General features: G+C 53.5%; 1 protein-coding gene across 1 annotated transcript; it reads right to left on the reverse strand.

Moving 5' to 3' along the window:
* Window positions 1–406: 406 nt before the first annotated feature.
* AMBP (alpha-1-microglobulin/bikunin precursor) lies at window positions 407–13,962 on the reverse strand. The gene is made up of 10 exons (XM_082697126.1): window positions 13,545–13,962; window positions 12,194–12,336; window positions 10,631–10,707; window positions 9,688–9,804; window positions 9,114–9,215; window positions 8,376–8,422; window positions 3,099–3,180; window positions 1,711–1,878; window positions 1,213–1,386; window positions 407–526 (listed from the first exon to the last, which is right to left on the reverse strand). Exons 1-10 carry the CDS (start codon window positions 13,659–13,661, stop codon window positions 495–497), a joined length of 1,059 nt encoding a protein of 352 aa, XP_082553252.1. The 5' UTR covers window positions 13,662–13,962; the 3' UTR covers window positions 407–494.
* Between the last annotated feature and the right edge of the window lie 8,825 nt (window positions 13,963–22,787).

Genomic DNA, 22,787 nt, shown 5'->3' on the forward strand with positions numbered 1-22,787 from the left:
CCCCAGGACACAGACTGCTGCAGGCAGGGTGGGTCAGTGGCTGTGACCAGCCCGGGGCCCGGGCACATGAGGGCACAGTCCTCTCTTCGACCCTGGGTAGCTGATGACCCGGTTAGGCCTCTCCCAGAAGTAAGTACCCAGAGGTTTTTCTCTCTTCCTCTTTTCTGGCTTTAATAAAACAAACAGTCCCATTTTGTACTACTGTGGAGTAAAGAGAACTATGATTAAGGTCTCGTAATTTGTGGAGCCAATTTCACATACCAAGGACTGTTCTATTTCCAGTACAGATTTTTTCATTTGTGGGGGAAGATGGGGTTACTCCGGCCCCCCGACCCCCAGCTTGGTCTCCCCCATCCCTGCTACCTCGTTAAACACATGAGGACAATGAACAGTCATGACATGGAACTTCAGGACTCTACAGGTTGGTTTTTATTTTGAACCCGGCCCCTGGGACACGCAGCAGCCCGTAGCTTCCCTGTCATCCGGTGGCCCCGTCAGTTGAATAAATGCAGCAGCTCCTTGTCCCCTGAGGACACAGAGAAGCTCAGGGAGTAGGTGTGGGGAGCCCCTGGGGTCCAGGGATGGGAACGGTCCGGGGATGGGGACGCCTTGTGAATGAGGGAAGGCAGCTTGGGCTGGTTTGGACCTGAGCTTGGGTCAGAAACCGCTGCTTGCGGAACGACTTGGTATCTCCAAAGCACATTCTGCAAAACAGTCTGGGCTTTAGCCTCTTTTCATTGACTCTAAGTGCCCTTTAAGGCACGGGGGTCAGATGGTTGCTTTTCCCCCGCAATGCCACAACTGTTGGCATCACTGCCTCACCCTCAGCATTGGTCACAGCTGCCATCAGCCGAGTCCAAAGTGCACAAGGTGCTGTGAGGTCGGCCAAGTGGGTTCTCTGTCCCACTTTACAAAAGTAAAAGCCAAGGCTCAAGCTGGCACTCGCCCAACGTGGCCAGCCTGGAGGTGGCTCCACCAGATTTGGGACCCGGCTCAGGCAGGTGCCCGGGTCTGGCCAGTGCCTCCCCGCTGCAGCATCCCAGCTGGGGGAGGGCCCAGGGCTTAGCCCCATTCTACAGATGGGCGACAGGCCCGAGGAGGGGCGTGGGCTGGTCACCTGCTAGAGTCCAGAACTGCCTCTCCAGATCCCCACCTCCTCCCAAGGCTCCCCCACCTGCACCTCAGGCCCCCCCCCCCCACGGGGCCACCTACCATTGCCAGGGACCCCGCAGTACTCCTTGCACTCCTTCTCCGAATAGAACTTGTTGCCGTTGCCTTGGCAGCCCCCGTAGATGAAGGGGACGCACTTCCCCTGGGCAGTGTCAAATGCCCAGAGCTCGTGGTAGCCTCGGCAGGGGCCGGGGATGATGGGGAGACTGCAGGCCGCTGCGAGGCGAGGGCAGGTGCGGAGTGTGAGCAACGCTGACTCTCAGCTGACCCTCAAGACCCCCAGCGAAGGGCCCGAACCAGGGTACCTGCTCCTAGAGAGCACCGGGCCCCTCCAGCCCCGGGAACCTGGAGCCCACGCCAGCCAGTGGCCAGCCAGTATCCCCCAGTCCCAGGCCATGGCTCCTGTGACCTCAGGAAACCTGTCCTGGGAAACCACCCCAGGCACATCCCCACCCTGCTCCCCATCCACCTTGCGGGTAGCCTGCTGGGAGCACGGGCCGGGGGCTGCGGCGTGCGCTGCGGCGAGGGGCCCACGCTTACCCACGGTCCGGCAGGTCTGCAGACACTCCTTCTCCGAGACGAAGTTGTTCTTGTTGCCCAGGCAGCCGCCATACTGGAAGGTCTCACAGGCCATGGAGGAGCCGTTATAGAAAAACCTCGTGACCATCCCCAGGCAAGGGCCTTCCGCACGGCCCAGCTGGCAGGAGTCTGGGAGGGGCAGAATGGTAGCACGGACTGAGTACTTTCCGTGTGCCTGTCACCAGGCCAGATGCTTACCGGGCCCCCTGTCGCCTAGTTCTCCCTGCTGCGCTGCGCTGTGAGGAAGACAAGGAAATGAGCTGTGATAGATAAAGTGACTTGCCTGGGGTCACACAGCCCTGAGATTCAAAACGATGTGTCTGCTGGACTCCAGAGTCCGTGCCTATTCCGCTCTGCACCGCAGCGGCCCCCAGACCCCACCCCAGCTCCCCCATGTTGGTCTAGTCCGTCCCGAGACTGCGGTAACAGCAGCCAATGAGGCATTCATCCACCAGCTCCCTGGCCAGCCAGCTGGACCTTCTCTCTGAAGTCCTGCCCCTGTGCCTGTGCTCCCCTCGCTCCGGCCCCTGAAGCGCCGTCCTGCAGAGAGCCCTACCTGGATGCCTGGACAAAGCAGGAAGAAGCTTCCTTTCATCCAGGAAGGACTCCTTGATCCCCTGACCCCTCCCTCCTGGGCTCCCCCAACCCTTTAGCTAACCTTCCCTTTTGAGTCCATCGACTTCCCCCCTGCCTGTCTTCCTCTACTGGACCACAAGTTCCAAAAGGATGAGGGTTTGTTTCCGTGACCCCAGTACCCCCACAGGGTGGAGCAGGGCTCAGTGTTTGGGGGGCAAGGTGGGGAGTCCGTTGCAAACACAGCTACACACAGCGTGCTCCCGTCCTTCTCCAACGTGCTCCCACAAAAGCCCTGATGGAGGGGCACCGGGGTGGCTCAGTAGGTTAAAGCCTCTGCCTTCGGCTCGGGTCGTGATCCCGGGGTCCTGGGATCGAGCCCCACGTCGGGCTTTCTGCTCTGTGGGGAGCCTGCTTCCTCCTCTCTCTCTCTGCCTGCATCTCTGCCTACTTGTGATCTCTGTCTGTCAAATAAATAAATAAATAAAATCTTTAAAAAAAAAAAAAAAGCCCTGATGGAGAGCGTGGCCAGCTGTTGTGCCAGCCACAGAGAGGGGGAAACCGAGGCTGGGAGGCCACACAGTGCTGCAGACAGGGCCGGAACTCGCTCCTCCTGGACCTACGAGTTCTGAGGGGGCCTGACTCGGCTTTTCTAGTTCCAGTCCTTGCCCAGCAGACAAATCAGAGACTGTGGTGATGAGGGCAGGGTGAGCCCCCCACGGGCCCTTCCTCTCTGGAGTGTGACAGAAGCCAGTGGGGAGGTGAGTGGCCGTTACCTTCCTTCTTGTGGAAGTCCGTTACCAGTTGCCCGGTCCCCGATCCTTCTTCCTCCTGGGGCAGCACAGCCCGCCGGACTCTCTGCGGGGGAGAGGGAGACAAGCCGTTGCGGGGATTTTGCCTCCACTGTTCACCTGTACCCCTGGAGTGCATAAACACTCGGGGAATCAGGGTGTAGACAGAGCATGGTAACTACACTGGTTAACGGACTGTCTTCCCCGAAGCATCAACCTCCATCCCAGAACGGGCATCACAAGAGAGGTTTCTAGTCTGAAAGGAAACTCAGAACTGTGAAGTGTGACAATACCCCTGTGTCCAAATTCTGGCTGAAATGTCCAAAGGAATAAAGTAATGGGTAGGGGGGTGTCTATCTGAATTGCCAGGGAAAGGCAGCATTGCTGTGCCGGAAACCTGAGGGCATTGCTACCCGGCGGCGAACAGGTGGGACAGATTGGCAGGAAGGACGGACCAGACCATCATCCTTAGCTCCTTGCAAAGGAAAAGCCACATAGAGAGGATGGAGAAGGGACCTTGAGACTGCCCCTAACACCTCTAGCTGCGGCGCCAGAGGCTGAAGAGCAGGGCAGGATGCTGAATGCTGGCGAGAGCCTCCAGGAGTGCACAGCCCACTGCGGCGGGGTCCCAGGCCGCGAGAGCCAGCAGCACGCAGCCTTCCAGGGTCCCTCTCCATCCAGACCAGAGTCCGGGAGAGTCCATCCGGACTCTGAACAAGCACACCTGTGCTAACCTTCACCGCGGCCCTTCCCCTTTTAAGGTACAAGTAAAGGCTGTGCTTAGGGACCCCTGCTGTCAAGCTGGTTGCACCTGGGCGTGCCTTGGGGAACACGAAGGGAAAGGGAAAAATCATGGCGCACTGTGCACAATGCCGCTGCTTGGGAGGGGCCTACAGAGCCGGAGAAGTAGCTCCACCATACAGAGGACGAAGGCAGGAACCAGGAGGAAACTGAAACCGTCGGTGACACTCAAGCTGACAGCGCATCGGTATCACAGGGCTGCCCATTATGGAAATGAACAGAATGAAAGGAGGAGAAAGTTACTGGACCTAGAAAGGATTCTGATGAATTTAACAACCCAGAAGAGATACTACACCGCAGGTTAGTGATTCTAAGAAATAAATTCATAGTAGGAATTCTAGAAGGAGAGGCAGTCAGTATAGAAATAACAAAAGAAAACGTTGCTGCATTGAATAATGACTTGAGTTGGCTAATTATAAGTAGGGATCAGAAGGGATGAGGCAGAATGAGTGAAGAGCCCCCACCTAGACATTCCCTAGAAACAAGGGTAAAAAGCCCCGTGGCCCTTGGAGTAATCAGCATTAAGGGACAGGCTGTAGAGCAGCCTCTGAGGGTTGTAAGAGGACAGAGGTAACCCCGGGATTCTGCACTCATCCAAGCTGTTGACCATGTGATCTAAACACAGGCAGGCATTTCACTCATGCGAGGGTCCGGTAGTTTTCCACCTGTGTGTTTATCCAGAAAAAAAACTACTTCCAGAAATATCCCAGGGCACCTGGCAGGGGGCTTAGTTGGTAGAACATGGGGGTTATGAATTTCAGCCCCACGAAGATGTAGAATTTACGCAGAATCTTAAAAATAAAAAAATCCCCACTGATTGAGAAGGGAATCTAAGTGCAGGAAAACAGGGCATGTGATAGCAAAGAAAAGATGATAGAAACTAAAGCCAATCAAATAGGGAGTTGAGGTTAAATGATTGTTACAAAGCTCATACAACTTAATTCTCAAAAGGTGGAAAATATAAACATCAATCTGGGATTACATCCACAAAGGCGGGGATGTGGGAAGCCTGGAAGGAAGAAGTGGAAGTGTGTTCCATTTCTCTTTTCTGCAAGGGGAGTCACTAGTTACGGCTTCATTCTTGATGCTGATAAAGAAATACAGATCCGTCAGGATCTGGATTAAGATGTCAAATTGAAAATTCATTTCCAGTTGCCTTCTCCAATTCCTAACAGCAAAAAGTGAATTCAGAATACTGATCTCCAAATGTCTATCAGCGTCACTCAGTCGTGGAAAGGGGCACAGTTTAAAGCAAAAAGTAAAACTGTTGATGAAGGAAAGAAATCAAGTATTTTGGAGCCGAAGAGGAGGGTCAGTTCCTAACTCTGCCCTCTAATTCCCAAGTCATCAAGTTTCTGATACTTCTCCCTTAGACTCCCAAATCCTGAGAGAAGGAAACTGAGGGACCCTATCTTTTTTCCTCTTCTGACAGAGGAGTAGTGAAGATGGCTTCTGGGAAGGAAAGGGGAAAACAGACCAGCGGCCGACTCATTCTAGGTGAATGTTTTGGGGCTACATGATCTGATGCACCGGGGGTGTTGACAAATGGACGTCACCGCCCCGACCAGGGGGAGCAAACCCCACACAGGACATTAAGAAGTTCTTCAAAAGAGAAAGCAAGCAAGGGTATTCCAACCAAGATGGCGCACCTGAGGAAAGCTCTTCCGCCACTACTCCCTTCTGACCCTTTCCCTGAATCTCAGTAAAGTAGATGGAACATAAAACACCCAGACTTTAGACTACATTTAGGCACTCGGCTCAGTTTTAGTGGGGAAAGAAAGGGTCAAGGACTGAATTATATCAGAACAGACAGGCAAAAACTGATGAGGCAGGAGCAAGAAGAAAAGGTAAAGAAATGGTACAGGGACTATCCAGACCCATGTCTGAAATGAAGGAGTAACTAGCCTGAACCAGAAACAGGGCCTGGCTGTGGTGGGTCCTGGCCATGAACTGCCTAAATGTCCCCTTAGGAATGGAGTCACATTTCCAGCCTGATCCATCAGCTCTGTTGGAAACTGCCTCAGCCAGCAGGACCCCTCTCACTCGAGGTCGTGCTTCCTCGCCAGACTGAGCAACGTAAGGGTGTTAAGGCCCCCGCCTTGGGGCCCTCATGGGACAACTCCAAAGGGCCCTCCCAGTTCTAGAACACTCCCAGGGCTGGCTGAGGCATCGGGACCACATCACAGCTCTGCTGCTTCTGCTCAATCCTCCCTTTGTCCCTTCCCTTCCACAGGTGTGGATCTAGGAAACCCCACCTACGACACCAACTTGGGAGAGAATATAACTCAGCAAGCCAAAGGACATTCCTCAGTGGCCTCAAGCAGCAGAATTACTTCACGAAAATAGGTACTTATTAAAACAAGACTCAAAGACAAAATGGTAAATAACAGAATAAGATGAGAGAGAACCCAGGGAGGGCCTAGATAAACAAGTTGAGAACCAAGACAACATACGTTCAGAGCTACTAAGAAACCGCCAAAGGAACAGAACAGACGCTGTGACATAGAATGACTGTCCTACAAGAGACAATTGAGAATCCCAGTGAATGCTGGCAAAAGCAACATAAGAATGCCTGCCACGTGTGAAAGACAAAAAGATGCTCCAGGACGAAAGAGCAAGGGTTCCCGAGGTAGCAAAACCCAAAACGGGACTGGAAGATGAATTCCATCTAGTAGAAGAGAGTCCCCCAAAACGGAAAGACGGAAAGCTGTGGATGGAGGGAACACAGTGTATCCCAGAAACCTCCGATATGGAATGCTCAGCACCATGACCTATCCTAGTTAGAATGCCAACTGCAGGGCGCCTGGTTGGCTCAGTCAGTAGAACATGCTACTCTTGATCTCAGGGTCATGAGTTCAAGCCCCACATTGGGCTTAGAGCCTACATTAAAAAAAAAAAAAAAAAAGGAAGGAGGGAAAGGAAAGGAAGGAGAGAGAAGAAGCAGAGAGAGAAAGAAAAGAAAAAGATGTAGCCATCTTCAAGGATAAAGTCTGTCCAGGCATCTGGGCATAAGAAACAAATTGCTTACAAGGAGAAGAAATACCAGACTGGCCTCAGGCTATCCCAGAGCCATAATTAGTGCTCAAGAACAATGTAGCAGTGCAAACAATGTTCTGAGGAAATGGCAACATGACCCAAGACTGATGCCCAAGCAAAATACCACTCAGTGTGAAGAAAAGGGGCAGGCTTTCTCAAACAGGGACGAATTCAGGGATTAAAACGCCCAGAACCCTCCGTGAAAACACCACTTGGTGAACAAGGGGCACTAATGAAGAGATTGACAGAAATCACTGACTCGGGCATGGAGAAGCCGAGTGGTTACATTCACTAGGAGAGAGCGTGGAGACTACAGAACTCCTATTCCATGCCTGGGAAAGACGCAGACGCTTATTTGAAAGTTCGAGAAGCCCACCCACTTTTTTTTAATTCAAATGACACTAAGTGCTTTAAAGACCTAGAAATAGCATCTCTGATGTAATACCGTTTAGTAACACGACGCCCTAATCTGTGCAACTCTCCATCTAACATTCCTTACATCCTCCTCCTCTCCACATGTGGGCGTGTCACGATTCCTGGGATAATGGGAATGCTGGTAGTTTTTGGGTGGTGGCATTTTTTTTTTATGTAGTTTTAAAACTTTTTTACTTTCTAGTTTTAGTTTTTTATAATGAGCATATGTTACTTTTATAAAATCAGTGGTAATTTTTCTTTAAAAATACAGGCACAAAAAAGTAATGGGTTAACAGTATTAATTCTATATAGGAATAGGGACACTTTTTTTATTTTTAAATTTCTGGGTTTTTTTAAAATTTCCAAACCTATGTTTCTGATATTTTTAGGATATGTATTTGCTTAGAAACATAGCCTTGAAAATGTATACATACAAATATACATATACATATAGAAATATACACACCCATATACCTATATATACACACACACACAACAATAGGATAAATTAGGATATATAATTTCCAAATAATCACAGAAAAAAATGAAGAAAGTTTAATCAATATGGTAAAGGCAGGAAAATAAATGAGAAGAGTAAGGAAGCCCCCAAAAATCAAAAGGCAGAATAGGGAGAGGTGAGCTGGTTGAGAATCTGCTTGCTCTCAGGTTTATAGTTTTTTTTTTAAGAGATCAACTGACTTTATCCTACTCGAGTATTCTGCTGGTTGTGGGCGGTATGGCGCTAAGAACTTTTCCAACATGTCCCTGAATTCTAGCACATGGAAGGTAAGGGTAACTACCCCATTTCACAGAAGAGGAATGGGACTGCAACTGGTCCAGATGGTAGATCTAGGGTTGAGCCCTGGGCGGGGGGGGGTCTGACTTCAAAGCCCTGTGCCTAGCCCTGCCTTCTCTCCACCTCTCTCAGTGACCCCACCCACCCCTGAAGGACCTGAGTGAGGGCAGCAGAATCAGGCGCGTGGGGACAAAGTGGGAAAAAGAGGTGCTCACCGTGTGCGGAGTGGGCTCCGGTTCCTGCTCCCCGGGGACACACTCACCTAGGTCAGGATGGGAGAAAGAGGTGAGTAAGAAGAGCACTCTGTTTTTTTCATCATGCTAACTGTGTGTGCCAGGCGGGCACGAGCTAGGACCGGTCTCGGGCATCTTCCCACTTCAAGAATGGTTCCCCACACGTGGCGTGCTGAAGGTCATGACTGGCAAAGCGACAGGCTGGTGGCCGCGCCGTCACTGCCGCGGGCACCAAGACACCAGCGGCAACGGCTCACCTCCACCGAGCCCTTGGCAGACACCAGGCACAGCACTGCCATGTTTAAATGCTATTTCGGTGACTCCTCACGATGATGTCTAAAGGAGGCATTATTAGTCCCCATTTTAGATAAGGAAAACAAGTAGCCAGAAGTCCTCCAGCTGCACGTGAAATCCTGTCCAGCACTGAACTGCCTCCTAAGACGTGCCCGTGGGTTCTGGATATAACCTTAGTGAAACAGGTGGCACTAGGGGGGACTCTGAACTGGATCCGGTCTCTGCTCTCCTGGGTATATGCTGTGTGGCCTGGAGCAAGTACGGGGGCTCGGGCTGCCTCCTCTGTAAGATGGGTGCTGGGGGAACTATAACCCTACTTACCTCCAAGGGTTTCGGGAAGTACCCAGGGGATGGGAAGATGTTCTCGGAGGGCTGTGAAGGATGAGGAGGGGGCAGAACTGTGACGGGGGTTGGGGCTGCATTTACCTTTGTCAGCCATTGTGAAGATGGAGTCCTCGGGGATGCCCACACCCAAGGCGACCTCCCGGAACTCCTCCAGCAGGCTTTCTCGAAGGTGCGGCTGTCGCCCTGTAGTGGAAGCAGAAAAGACTCCTAGAACCATGGGTACCTGGACTGGCAAGGCCTGAGATTATGGTGCACAGGGATTTTCATTTAGAAGTTGAAAACCATCAGCCCAATGCGATCTCTTCAAAACACTATGGAAAGATTGGCTCCCACAAGAGGAAGAGGTGTCCCTCCCAGGGCTCCCACCCACGTCCCCCAAATCCCCACACATGGCTCTGTCCGCTGGTTAAGGGCCTGAAAGCTCTGGAATTCTCTAGGCCTAGAATCTTAAAAGACCAAAAGAGGATTCCGCCTGAGAAGAAGACTGAGCTCTGCCTCCTCCAGGAAGAGTAAATGTTTCCACCTTCCCTACAGCTGGAGTTTTCTCAGAAGGATAAAGCAAAGCTGCCAACTCCTCCCCACTCCACTGTCCCTAAATCATGGCCCTCCTTCCCACCCCCAACTCCCACGGGCTTATCTAGCTCCAGGCCATTACCATAGAGCTTGGCGGTGATGGTAGGCCCGTGGCGGTGGCTGAATTTCTTGGTCAGAAGGATGGCATACTCATCATAGTTGGTGTGGACCACGTAGGACTCCATGGTGATGTTCCATTCTGCATGGGCAATGCAAGAAGCCAAAGAGCTTAGCGGTCTAAGCCAAAGGGCTTAGAGCCAAAGGCTCTTCTGGCCTGAGGTCCTTCACCTGTTCCCCCACACATCATTTATCCATCCAGCCTTCTGTCTATCCGTCTGTCTCCTCCGTATATTCATTAATTCATCCACTGTCATTCCATACATCCATCCTCTCCATACATCAAACCATAAATCCATCTATTTCCTTCCCTTCTTCCTTCTTTCCTTCCTTTCTACCCTCTTTTCTCCCTCCATCCATTAATCTATCAATTGATCTGTCCGATGACTAACTCACTTACCTGCCGTCCGTATCTACATTCATGGACCAATCACTTGCTGCTTGATTCACTCACCTTTTTATCTAACCATCCATCTACCCAAACATTCATATGTTCAACCACTAATGCGATTATTCAACACAGACAGCATATTCGATAACCATTTGCTGGACGAATGAACAAATTCATGTCCAAGTCTCTCTCTCTGCCACTCAGCCCTGTGCACACTGTACGTGGTAGATGCTTAGCAAATTCTTCTCAGCTGAGTGCGGAGGCCTACCGTCAGGGCTGACGAAACCTTCATGCTATTCTCAGAATGCAGCCACATCCCTTTCGTTCTGGATGTCCGTGAGCGCACGAGAGAGGAGGAGAGAGCGAGGGAGGAAAGGAGAAGGAAGCCGAGAGAACATCTCAGAAACATGGGAGGCGTTTAGGGGCGCAGAGAGCCGACGCAGAAACAGAGCATAAGACGTGCTGAGGTCTTTTCGGCCAAGGGCAGAACCGCGGGGAACCCTCCTACTCAACTTACTGGGTTTACGGTAGAGGAACTTTCCGTTGGTGCTGGTTTTCTCATAAGCCCCGGAGATCTCCTCACAGGTGCCTCTCCTGGAGGTGGACAAACCAGAAGAAAGGTAACCACTGGGAGAGACCGAGGTCCTGACACCCACTCTCCCCCAGAGTCCTTTCCACTATTTTTTTGTAATTTGGAAAGTAACACTCTCAAATGTCTTAAGCCTCATACCAGTCCTAGGGGACCAGTTCACGTGTAAAGGAACAGAAGGACAGAGAAAAAAGGGACGTCCGTGCCATCCTCTTGCCAAAGCCAGCACTAAACATCAGCTTCCTTCCCCAAATCTGCACATCAGCACGGGGAGGGGAGGGGAGGGTGATGAGTGAGTGCTTTGACGTGTTTATTACCCTACATCCCTCTGGCCCTAGTTCCCTCATCTGTGAAATGGGGCTCATGAAGCCTTCCTTACATGGCGGTTGTGAGGGTCCAACGGGATACTATTAAACAGCTTCCAGCAAGCACTATGAACATACCATATGTTACAATGACTGCTAATTACCTTATGAACATTTATCAAGCTACATCTATGTGCTAGGCCCTGTGCTACCTGCTGAGGATACAGAGGCGCGCAAGAGGGACTCTGTCTGCTCACAGACCTTACAGCTGAGCGGGGCCCAGGGGCAGGCCAGAGACAGATGCAGTCAGTGCGATATGTGCCATGTAGAGAGAAGACTGAGGTGCTCCAAGAGCAGAAAGGAAGGCATGTAACCTGAACCTTGGGGGTAGGGGGGAGAAGTTAGTCAGGGAGGGCTTCCTGGACAAAGTGACATAGAACCTGAGTCTTCGAGGGTCTATAGGAATTAGCCCAGGGAGATGGGGAGAAGTTTTCCCAGTAGACGGAACATCAGGGGTGAAACGGTAGAAGGTTCCAGGAACAGAAAGGTCTACTTGGGTGGGTCACAGAGTAGCTGGTGAGTGCTGGGAGGGGCCTGGGAGGTGATCAGAATTTTATTCCCAAGGGCCACAGGATGCTATGGAAAGGTTTAAGCAGACTTGAGTTTTCTAGAGATCTTTTGTTTGCTGGGTAAAAGATTTGAGATTAGAGGTGGGGAGAAGTGTAGGCAGGCTGCTGTAGAGAGCCAGGAAAGAGAGGCAGGTGGCCTGGGCCAGGGCAGGGACGGTACAGAATGGAGAGGCAGACAGCGTGAAGGGATTTAGGAAGAGAAAGGACAGGGCCTGATGGTGGACTGAATGGCTTGTGGCAGCAGAGAGAGGAGTCTCAGCACCTGCCTCCCGCCCAGGTTTCAGGGTCAGGTCCTGGGGCCTGGATGGGCCCTGAGCTAAGGGACATCCAAGGATCGACAGCAGGTTCTGAAATAGGCATGTATTGGGGCGTGGCCCAGTGGTGCTGATGGGACAGTACAAAAGGCGTGTCCTGCTGGAGGGACCTGGAGCTCAGAGGCAAGGTCTCCGCTGGGAGGAGACAGCTCAACTCTCCAGGACAGGGTGGTGACCAAAGCTAGGCGGGGGTGACAGGTGTGCCTTGGCCTCTTGTCCCTCCCACCCCATCCCCTCACTCACCGCCAACGTGTGCTGGTCATGCTGATCTCCGCGTCTGTCACCCCCTCGCCCAGCACCAGCGTGCTCATAGACATCCTGTCCATGAACTTCTTCAGCCATGGGCAGGTGGAGCCCATGGCCACGTGAAACCACTTCCCGTAGATCTAGGAGGCAGCCACAAGCTCTGAGGATCTGGGTTTGCTTCGGACCGCAAAGATGATTTGCCAGACGCCTGTTCCCATTCCTCCCTCCCTCCCTCCTCTCAATGAGAAGCTGTAATATCAGAGAGCTAACCGGAGGCCACGCAGTTTCAAGGAAGGACAGACCTCCTTACAGCAAGCCTAGGAGGGGAAGGAGCAGATGGGGTCCCACCGCGCTCCGTGGAGGGCCGTACTCTGCTTAGGTATAGATCTGTGCGGCTCCCTTGCATGAGGCCCAAAGCCCTAAGGTTGAAGGTCACCTTCAACTGTCTTTCACGCTTCCAGGGACAGGGAGCTCAGTACCTCGCAGGCAGCCCATAGCTCCATGCTAGAAAGGATCTCCCCTCCTTGAACTTTCTCAGGACAATCCTGCTACCCTTTCTGGCCACACAGCAGAGAGATGACTAAGCCCTCACATCCTGGGGAACCAGTCAGTGAGCCTCTAACCCTTCACCATCGCAGATCACCGCAGGACCCCCCTCAACAATGCCCCTCCACCCACAACCCCTGCTTGTCTCTGAGCATAAACAAAATCCACAGCTAGAAGGGTCTGAGAGCCCCTTATACGGACGTGGAGACTGAGCCCCGTGTGGGCGAGGTCCTGTTCAAGGTCCCCCAGTGATTGGGGATAGAGCAGGAACTGGAAGGTGGTCCTGGGGTTCCCGCACACACTGCCTGCCCAGCCCTCTTAATCCCACCAACCCCATCTCTGTCCTGCTTCTTTTCTCCCCAGTATCCTACATCTGCCCTGTGCCACCCGGGATCTCTGTCCACAGCCAGGCCTGCAGGGCAGAGCACCCAGGATGGTAACGGGCTATGGGGAGAAGGGAGCAGCCGAGAGTTGAAGGGTTGGCGGGGAGCAGGGGGCAGGAAGTCACAGAAGTTAAGCACTGTGAGGTGGCTACAGGAGACTTCCGGGGGGAGGGGGGCCTGTAATCTGTAGTGGAAGGTGAGGAGCCCCCTGAGCCCCGGAGGGCAGGTTCACATGTGAGATCGTGAGATCGTCAGACAAGGGGCCCCCGGAACGGCAGGTGCATAGCGTCATAACTTCAGCAAACCCCGGATGATCTGAGCAGGAGGGCCCCGAGGGACCCAGCCCTGAGTTCCAGATCAGGAGACCTGCCCCCGGCTGCCCCCCATAAAGCCATCGCTGCCAGAGAGGCCAGCCTTACCCGAGAGATGTCGAAGTTCTCTTGCACTTGGATGTCATCAGGCAGTGTCACCACGGGACTGGCACTCACGGCCAGGCAGGCAGTCAGCAGCAGAAACACAGCCCTGAGACTCCACATGGTTCTGGGCTCTTCTGCCTTGAGAGTCGCTCGCAGGCTCAGGCTGGGGACAGAGGACACAAGGCCTCTCTGCCCACGGCAGTTGTGAACTGAGGCTGGGGAGGGGGCCAGGAGCTTGTAGGTGACCTTGGTATTTGCCCTGCTCAGCCTGAACCAATCAGGGCCCTGAGGCCGGGTCTGATCGATCCCTTGCAGTGTCCTGCCTGGGGTCAGTGGTCCCAAGGGGTCAGGGCGGCTGTTTCAGAGAAGGCGCCGGCCAAATACAACCCAGGCCGGAGGCAGCCCAGCTCGGGCTTTAGGCCCCAGACCGGCTCCCCGCAGAGAGGAGAGGAGCAGCCTGTTGCCTTTCCCGCCGGGTCAGCGGCCTGGACCTCCTGCTCCAGGAGCCAGCAGCGTGAGCCCCATGGGGCCCCTTCCTGGCAGGTGAAAACGGAGGCTCAGAAAGAAGAAACAACGGAGCAGAGACCATAGCGGTTGGTAGGGGGGAGGGTCTAAAGGCACAGCCCGGACGAGAACTCAGGCGTCCTATCTCCAGAGTTCCCTGTCTGAGCCTAAATAACAGCAGGAGTAATGACGATGATTTCCACAGCAGCTTCCATTCCCTGAGCACCTGCTCTGTGCCAGCTCTACACCAACACTGGACACATGCCACAGACTTGAATCCCACCCCTACAAGAACCTAGAAAGTAGGTGCTATTTCTCCCCTTTCAAGACAGGGGACTTGAGGGGCCTTGCTGCCTCAGTCGTTAAACATCTGCCTTCGGCTCAGGTCATGATCCCAGGATCCTGGGATAGAGCCCCACATGGGGCTCCCTGCTCAGCAGAGAGCCTGCTTCTCCCTCTCCCTCTGCCTCTCCCCCCAACTCATGCACACACACACACACACACACTCTCAAGTAAATAAAATCTTTACGAAAAATAGAAAATAAAGACAAAGGACTTGAGTCTCTGGGAGGGAGCTGGGGCTCCCTGCTGGGAAGCAGAGCTGCCCGCCCAGGCGGCACTGGGTGGCGGCAGAGAAGATGGACTCCGGAGCTAGACCACACCCCGTGCTGGCCTTGGGCAAGTGATGTGTCCTCCCAGTGCCTGGGCTTCCTCACCCGTCAACGGGGACACTGGTTGCTGGTTCACAGCGCTATCATGAGGTTGTGGGCACCAAGCTTTGCAAAGCCCGAGGGCAGTGTCTGGCATGTGGTAAGAGGAGAATGGGTTCGCAGAAGGTTGAACATACTATCTCCCGCTAAATTCGTGTGCACCTGGGACCTTAATGTGACTTCACCTGCAGAGGCCACTAGCTAAGATGAAGTCACACTACATGAGGGTGGGCCCCCCATCCAACGCCTGGTGTCTTAGGAAGAGAAAGGGGAGCGAGACTCAGACACACAGACACAGTGACGTGCAGGGAAGACCGCCACGTGAAGACGGGGATGGAGGTGGGAGCCAGCCGCAAGTCAAGGCACGCCAGGGACTGCTGGTACTCATCAGGGGCTAGGAAGAGGCATGCAAGGATTCTTTTCTAGGAACTTCAGAGAGACTGTGGGCCCAATGACAGTCCGGTGTCAGACTTCCAGTTTCCAGAACTGTGAGAGAACGCAATTCTGTTATAAGCCACCCAGCTATGATACTCTGTTAACGGCAGCCTTAGGAAACTGTATACTGTACATTAAGCAATTTCGAAGAGAATTTTTTTAAAAACTTAGGTTTGTTTCCAAAGCTCAAACTCTTGCCAGTGCTACCGCAGGCCCTCCCTGTAAAGCTCTTTCCCAGCCGTCAGAGCTGCTGTCCTTACTTCCTCCCTGTTCTTGACATGGAACATTCCAGACTCACAGAAGACCTCCTGCTCTGGCTGTGCATGTCCCCTTCAGAGGGCTCCAAATGCAAAACTCAGATTCATGTGAGAATCCAGGAATTCCCCTCTTCCACCGAGTGGCACCAGCAAATGGTGTGTCACATCCCTCTGTAGGAGCGACCCAATACCTTTGCTCTCTCCCAGCAGCAGGAACAAATGTCTCTATTCCTAAGTGAGTGTTTCCATTGCTCCATCACCAAGAGCTTGGCTACTGACAGCATTTCCTCTTTGCTTTGGCTGCTGGGAAGCTCAAAGCCATGTTACAAGCTTTATCACACCTACCATCCCAGCTTAGATTTCTGGGACAATGACCTTCCCTCTAGTTCACAACATTTCTTGACCTTTTACAGTTTGGTTAGCGGTGGCAGGAAGAAGGCAGTCTGATTTATGAGGCATTCAGAGAGCTGGGAGTCAGGAGCCCTGACTTCTTTTCCACTAACTTTGCAGAGGCCTTTCCTGCTCTGAAGCCACTTTCCTCATTTCTATACTGAAGATAACAGACCTTGTTCTGTCTGCCAAAAGGTCAAGTGAAGCAGTGGGTCAGAGTGCTTTGTAAACTGTCCACTCTCCTACCTGGTGATGAGCTCTGGGTGTCTTGGGAGAAACCGAGCTGCAGGAGAATGAGACACCACCAGCGAATCAGTGGGAATAGAGGCCCCCTGTGACGCTTGCTCAAGGCCACACGATGGCATCAGGGTTGTTCACCCCACTGGCCCCATGGGAACACTGCAGCACATGGGGGTGAAGACAAGCAGTGGCCTCTTTTGGACAGGACTGTGCAGGCAGCCCCATGGCCTCTCCTGGGAGGAGGGCTGATGCCCGGATATTGATCTCTCCCCCTGCCTCCAGAGATGTTTGCTCTCCTGAGATGATTAACCAGAGCAAACAGAGAGAGCAAATCCTTCCAAAGCCCACCTGGACTTTGAGCTGTTTTTTAAAAATCAGCCCTGGACCGTGGGATGTAAGGTCATTAGCAGTCTGCGGATACTGACCCCTCTTCCCCCTCTGGCCATCGGGGTGGGAGGGTGGAAGCTCTGGGGTCACTTCCGGAACCAGTCCAAGTGCAGGGGGTGGGGCCCACCGGTGCAGAAGGCGCAGCAGGAATGGTGGGTCGTTTTCAGATGAACACATGGCGGCTGAGGGAGGGAACAGGACTTGTTCAAGGTTACCCAGCTTCCGGCTGAGCTGGGGGCCACATCAGCCTGTCTCTAGGGCCCAGGCTTTCTCCCACACTTACTCATTCACTCACTCATTCATTCACCAACCTCATACTCTGTGCGTGGTGCTTCGAGTCTGATGGAGTGCATGGAGGACTCTAGAACTCACTCCCCGTTGCAGGCAGGGTGGGGAGAAGACGATAAGACAGGTGGTCATTGCAGTGAGAGGGGAGCAGAGGCCAGGGGAGGGGAAGACCCACCTAGTTCACCAGACAAAAGGGCAAGGGGGCCCATGGAGGGAGGACAGGGTGCTCTGGACAGAGGGACGGCACCAGTGGAGCCATAGAGGAGGCAGATGGAGAGAAAAAATGATGCATCTGGTAAGCAAAAGCCAACCAGCCAACCAACCAACCATCCAAACCTCGGAGTGGAAACTAGGCAGTGGCTGGGGGTTGGGGGTGGGGGAGGCAAGTGGAGATTGAGGCTGGGGAGGGGGCCGAGGCCCAGCAGGTAGGACTGTGATGCCCATCCAAAGGTCGCTATGAGTCTCAAGTGTGTGGGGAATGCTGCTGGGTTTTCAGAAGGGACTGGTCGGTCAGATTTGTAATTGGGGGAGGCCCACAAAGAGGGAGCAGAAGCAAGGGCCGGAAAGCAACTCCCCTTCAAGGTTCTCCAGGAAGAAGGAAGGACCAACAGGGGCATCCAGGCCATGGGGTGGGACTCAGACCAGAGGGCACGGTCAGGATTCGGGCCTTCCTGTGCTCATAGTGGAAGGGGATAGTAGGGGTCCTTCCTTCCTCATGAGGAGGTATCCAGCCCCAGGCCCTGTCCTAGACACCTGACTCTGCGCAGCTCCCCCGGACTCAGAGTGTGACCTGTCCACGCATGGTGAAACCGGAGGTGGGCGGCACCCGGGACTCCAGAACCAGCATCAGGAGAGGCGACCCTCTCCCTGCTCAGCTGTTTCAGGGCTTTACTTCTTCCCCACCCATCCCAAAGAGCTAGGCCACCTACAGCCTTGAGTCCCAGCCCTTGTGATTTGCTGGGTGACCGTGAGGGCAGGCTTTTCCTGCCCTGACCTCACCTTCCCCGTCTAGGGTCGGGTAGCTCACTGGACGTGGCTGATATAGGAGCTCAGAGAGGGACGTCCTCGCAGCTGCCCAAGTGCACACCCTGGGGGGACCTGTGTCCTCACAGGCACTTAGCACAGCTCGGGGTACCGGGTAAGGGCTCAGAAATGCAGGAATTATGCTGCAGGGAGGCGAGAGCGTCCCAGGTCCGCTAGAGGGCAGCAGAGAACTTCCAGAAAGACCACCCAGGTTTGCTCAGATGGTTCCACCCTGACCAGGAGCCAGAGGCCTAGCGCAAAGGCCCACAAAAGGGGGAGAATCAGTGCTAGAACCCAGCCCTCCCTGCCCCAGGACTGCTTTAGATCTCCTGGGAGTGCAGAATATTCAGCCTCTACCTTGCCTACCCCCCACCTAGCTACAGAGCTGTATGCTTAGATGGGGCCCTTTTGGAAACAGTTTCCTGGAAGAGTCTCTCTGTGAGCCAGACTTGGGTGCCACTGCTCCAGATGACAAAGGCGGATTCAGTTCCTACAACATGCCAGGCCCCAGGCCGGTGTCCCACGAGCACATCTTACTGAACCCTCCTGTTAAGGCTCCGTCACTTTATTACAATAGTGACTCTATCTTACAGATAGGGAAACTGAGGCTAAGAGCTCGGGCGAACATGTATCAAAGGCCACCTAGGCAATGAATCATGATTCGAACTCGGATCTGTCTCCCTGACACCTGCCTCTCACTCTGCTGACCTCCCAGACCCTGTCCCCTCCTAAGTGGCACTTTGGGCTGTGTTCTTTCAGACACCTGGAGCAGTGGAGTGGGTCATCTCCCTGCAAGAGTCAGGCTGACATGTGCCTGCTTCTCTCTTCCCCAGCTAAAAGCAGACCCCGTGCCTGCCATGCCATGGGACCTGCCACATTTCTTCCTCTCTGGAGCCTAGCAGTATGCCGGGCACTTAGTAGGTGCTCAGTGAACACACACCTAGGGACTTTCTTAGAGCTGTGGAGGAGAATATATTAGACCCCAAGAAGGTTCACCCAACTAGAAGGCAGCTGAGGGAGGCCAGAAGATTGGAATTGCTACTCCAAATGCTTAAATCATGATCAGTGAAGACCAGAAAGCTCAATGACAGTCCAAAAGGCAAAGAGATTTTGCTTGGTGATGGCATTTCCTTGTGTCCCCGGTTTTGAATTAGTCTGTGTGGCATGGCCAGGAGGACCCCCAAACTTAGCTTAGCAGAGTGATGAAAATGCGGTTGAATTTTGCCCCCAGACACATCTGGGTTCCAATCACTGCTGTGCCCCCTTACTGCCTATGTGATCCTAAGTGACTTTGCCTTTCTGGATCTGAGTTTTTCCCTCTGTTAAATGGGATTCAGAGGGGCCACGGGGTATGGAGGAAAGAAATGATGGACAGGTCACATTCTCACTCCTTGCAGAGAGCAGAGTGAGGTGTGCCCTTGAATGTTGTCAGTGTAGCTTCCTGCTTGCAGGAAAGGCGGGCTCAGCCCGGAGAAGCAGCCTACAAAGCGCGACACTCTGGAGCCGAGTGTCCTTGAGACCCAGGGGACAGAGCTTACGGCCTGGCCCGCCCTCTGTCTCCCTTTGCACCAATGAAGAAAGGGTTTTCCCCAAGGAGTAAGCTTCCAAAATCCAGCCTGTGTCCAGGCAGAGGACACAGGCGTCTTCCTGCTCTTTGCAGCCTGGTCTTATCTGTCCATTACAGCAGGACCTCCAGGGACCCGCCCTGACTCTTGGCTCACCGAGCTGATATCACCCAATGTCCTCACACAGACTAAAATAGCTCTTTTCCAAAACCTCGAGGCCAGCCAGAATTTCTGGAAAGTCCCCCTGGCCCTTCCTCAAGGCAGACAAATGACTCTCTCTCGGTGAGCCCTGGCAGAGCAGCGGGGCCTCGTCCCTGGCGCTCGTACGGGCCGGCAGTGCCGCACGGCCACTTCCTCCCCTTCCTCCCCGGCAGAGCGGTGATGAACAAGGTCATGCCTGTGCAAAGACCGGGGAGCAGGTGGCGACACCCATTCCTCTCCTGCAAGGACAGGAACATCGCACGTGTGTGCCAAGAGCGTCCGTTACTAATAAAAACAGTAATACCGATTCGCATTCATGCAGCACTGACGGGGGGGGGGGGGGGGCTGGCTCCACCCTCAACAATGCATGTGGAGTCGCTTTCAATCCTCATCTCCTATCCTCCGTGAGCACTTAATGAGCTTCTCACAGGATAAACCGATCTTACCCCACTTTTACAGAGAAGGAGTCTGAGGTTCCAAGAGCTTAACTATCTTGCCCAGGCTCTCACAGCTGCAGCTCGGACAGAGGGGGGCTGGGAGAGGGGGTGCATCTGCAGAACGTTCCAAAGCCTGACCACCAGGAGAGCAGGCCTGGCCTTCACGAGGGACCTGGTAAAGGGGTGATGAGCGAGAGTCTGTGTGATCATAGCTGGGGGCTGCATGAAGGCGCCTGTGGACGAGGCCCCTGCCGGCTTTCCAAGGTCTTCCTTGCTGGCTGGCCAGGGCAGGGCTCGTGCGGCCCCCACAGGCAGTCTGCTGCAGGCCAGACTTAGAGACCAGGGCCCCGGCGCCTGCAGCTCCTGCCCTCTAATCACAGCACCACCTGCTTACAACTCCCGAGGGCTTCTGCTCCTTGCTGCAGAGCAAGACCGCTCCCTGGACACTGCCCCACCATTAAAATAAAGGAAGGGGAATCAGGAAGCTCGATAAAGACACAATGGTTAGAAGAATCTAAGAGAACATAAAATGTCCCTCAGAGGGGCTGAAACCGATCTGTTGGGTAAAAAAACTGAGTATAAACTGGGACAAATGGGTCATTAGACAAAGGGGAAAAAACCCCCGAGGCAGGACACGTGTGGGAGGTGAAAGTAGCGGGGGATGTGTGCGGCCGGAGTGGACAGAGACTGGAGTGAGATGTTCTCAGCGGTGGGTTCTGCACACTCCATCTGTCTATACCAGTGGCGTCTATCTTGGGGTTGATCGCCCAGAGGAGACCTCAAAGGAAGAATAAGGACCCACAGGTGTGCCCTTCCTTAAGTGTGTGAGCTACAGTAACACTTTCAGCCAAACTCCCGCTCCTGCCCTGGCCAAGAGGGAAGGTCCCCAAGGATCTGAAGAATTCAGCTGGGGCGCTAGACATCTAGATTCATCTCTAGATTTGCCAGCATTCTACAAACTCATGGATGGCCTTCCAAGCTCCGCTAAACATCCCCCCAACCCCCCAGCTAGAGAGTCCAGAAAATCCCTCCCAATTATTATGTGCAATTTCACAGCACGTGAAATTTCTGAGAGATCACTTAAGGATCTGGGATTCTGAAGAACGTCTACAGTGCCCTGGAATTTCCTAGAGCTTCCCCCAATTCTGATATACCAAAGACCTTCTAAGCTTTTGACAGTTCTGGAGAATGACTACCCTATTTCATGGGGCTGGAGAACCGCCCCCAGGGTCCAGCATCCTCGGGAAGCCATGTAGCCTTCAGGGCTCCAGAAGAGCCCTCTGGAGTCCTCGAGCTCTCAGTAAGGACCACTCAACTTGAATCTTGATGCATTACTGGGGTCCTCTGGAATTCCTCCAGAGTTTTAGGATTCTGGACCAGAGGCAGCTCCAGAGCAAGGATGTTGACCCAGGTTTGGACACATGGCCTCGGACATGGGGCGCTGGAGACTGGTCTCCTTCAGTCTCTCTCTGGGAAAGTAAGTGGGGGTTTTGCTGAGCTGGAACTAGGAAGCTGGAAAATCGTGGCCGGCTCCAGCGGAAGAAGGACTCATCCAAACACAAAATGAACCAGCAACAGCCAGGGTCGCCCTGGGTGGTCCCTGTCCACCCTCCCAAGGCAGCTGAGGAAAGCTCTCACGCTCGGTGCCAGGGGCCTTCCCTGCCGGGGGGCTGGAGACCTCCCAGCAAGCAGGGACCCCATACAGTGAGGGAGAGGGAAAGAGGGAGAGAGAGAATGAGAGAGAGAGAGAGAGAAGGGCTCTTCGGAGGGGAGGAGCCCAGGCTCAAGCCTGCCAAGCCACTGGAAACCAGGTGGCACCACGGTGAAAAAAGTGAAAAAAAAAAAAAAAAAAAAAAAAAGAGTTGAAAAAAGTGACCCGACAGCATTAACCAGGTTCACCCACCTCCCCTCCTTCAGGCCTGGGCGTGAATGTCACCTGCATGGGACCTTTCCTGATCCCCCCATTAGAATCCTGGCGGATGAACCTCCCTGCGAGATTTTGCTCCATGGCATTTATCACTGAGTTCCCTCTATTCTGCCCTTTCTCTGATCTGTGTTTGGTGACGGTGAGGATTCTTAGGCTTTGTTCAATGTTGGCCCGAAGTGGGCTCTCCATAGGATTTTGTAAACAACTTTTTTTTTGAACCCAGATCATCACCAAATGGTCATATTGACTGAAAGTTGCTTTCAGCTGAATTGTAATAAGCAAAGCCTTGTGCCACACCAAATCTACTTCCCATCTCCAAGTAGATTTAATGCCCACAACGGTCCAGGGAGGGGCTTCTGCTGCTGCAGCCATCCTGCCGATGAGAGGACCCAGGTTCGGAGCAGTGAAGCTGTCTGCCCGGGATCACTCATGGTTACGGAAGGCGGCAAGATCTGCACGTTGTACAGTTCAGGCTGCAGACTTAACCAAACCCACTCTGCTGGGCCCGACGGCCTGTGGCGGCTACTCATGACCCCCATGTCCTGGGCTCTGTGCCCTGGCACTGGCCTCCCACCGAGTCTCCGCGGCTGAACACCCTGAATGCCCAGCCACGTATCTCGTCTTTCAACACCCAGCCTCCGTGAGCTTCCTGGGCAAAGCCGTGTGTCCCTTCTCAGTCCTGTTCACCACTCAGGCTGGCGTCGATGCCAGGAATGTTGAATGAATAAATGAGCGAACAAAGACAGGAATGAGCCCTGCAGGTCTCGGTTCCCCTAACTCCAAAATGGAAGAGTTAGAATAGTCTCATGGCTGCTTCTCTAACGAGGTCCTCCCACTGGCACCCCCAATTTCTCATGTCGCATCTGGACTTCCCCCTAACTG

The sequence above is a fragment of the Mustela nivalis genome, assembly GCF_964662115.1.
Source record: "Mustela nivalis genome assembly, chromosome: 13".
Taxonomy (NCBI): domain Eukaryota; kingdom Metazoa; phylum Chordata; class Mammalia; order Carnivora; family Mustelidae; genus Mustela; species Mustela nivalis.

Bases quoted from the DNA above. Each gene is read 5' to 3' on its own strand.
- AMBP (XM_082697126.1), bottom strand. From the start codon at position 13,661: ATGTGGAGTCTCAGGGCTGTGTTTCTGCTGCTGACTGCCTGCCTGGCC. The intron at 3,181-8,375 runs GTGAGCACCTCT...TCTCCCCCGCAG, and splicing joins CGGAGCCCACTCCGCACACG to AGAGTCCGGCGGGCTGTGCT. The intron at 527-1,212 runs GTAGGTGGCCCC...CTGTGTCCTCAG, and splicing joins CTGCGGGGTCCCTGGCAATG to GGGACAAGGAGCTGCTGCAT.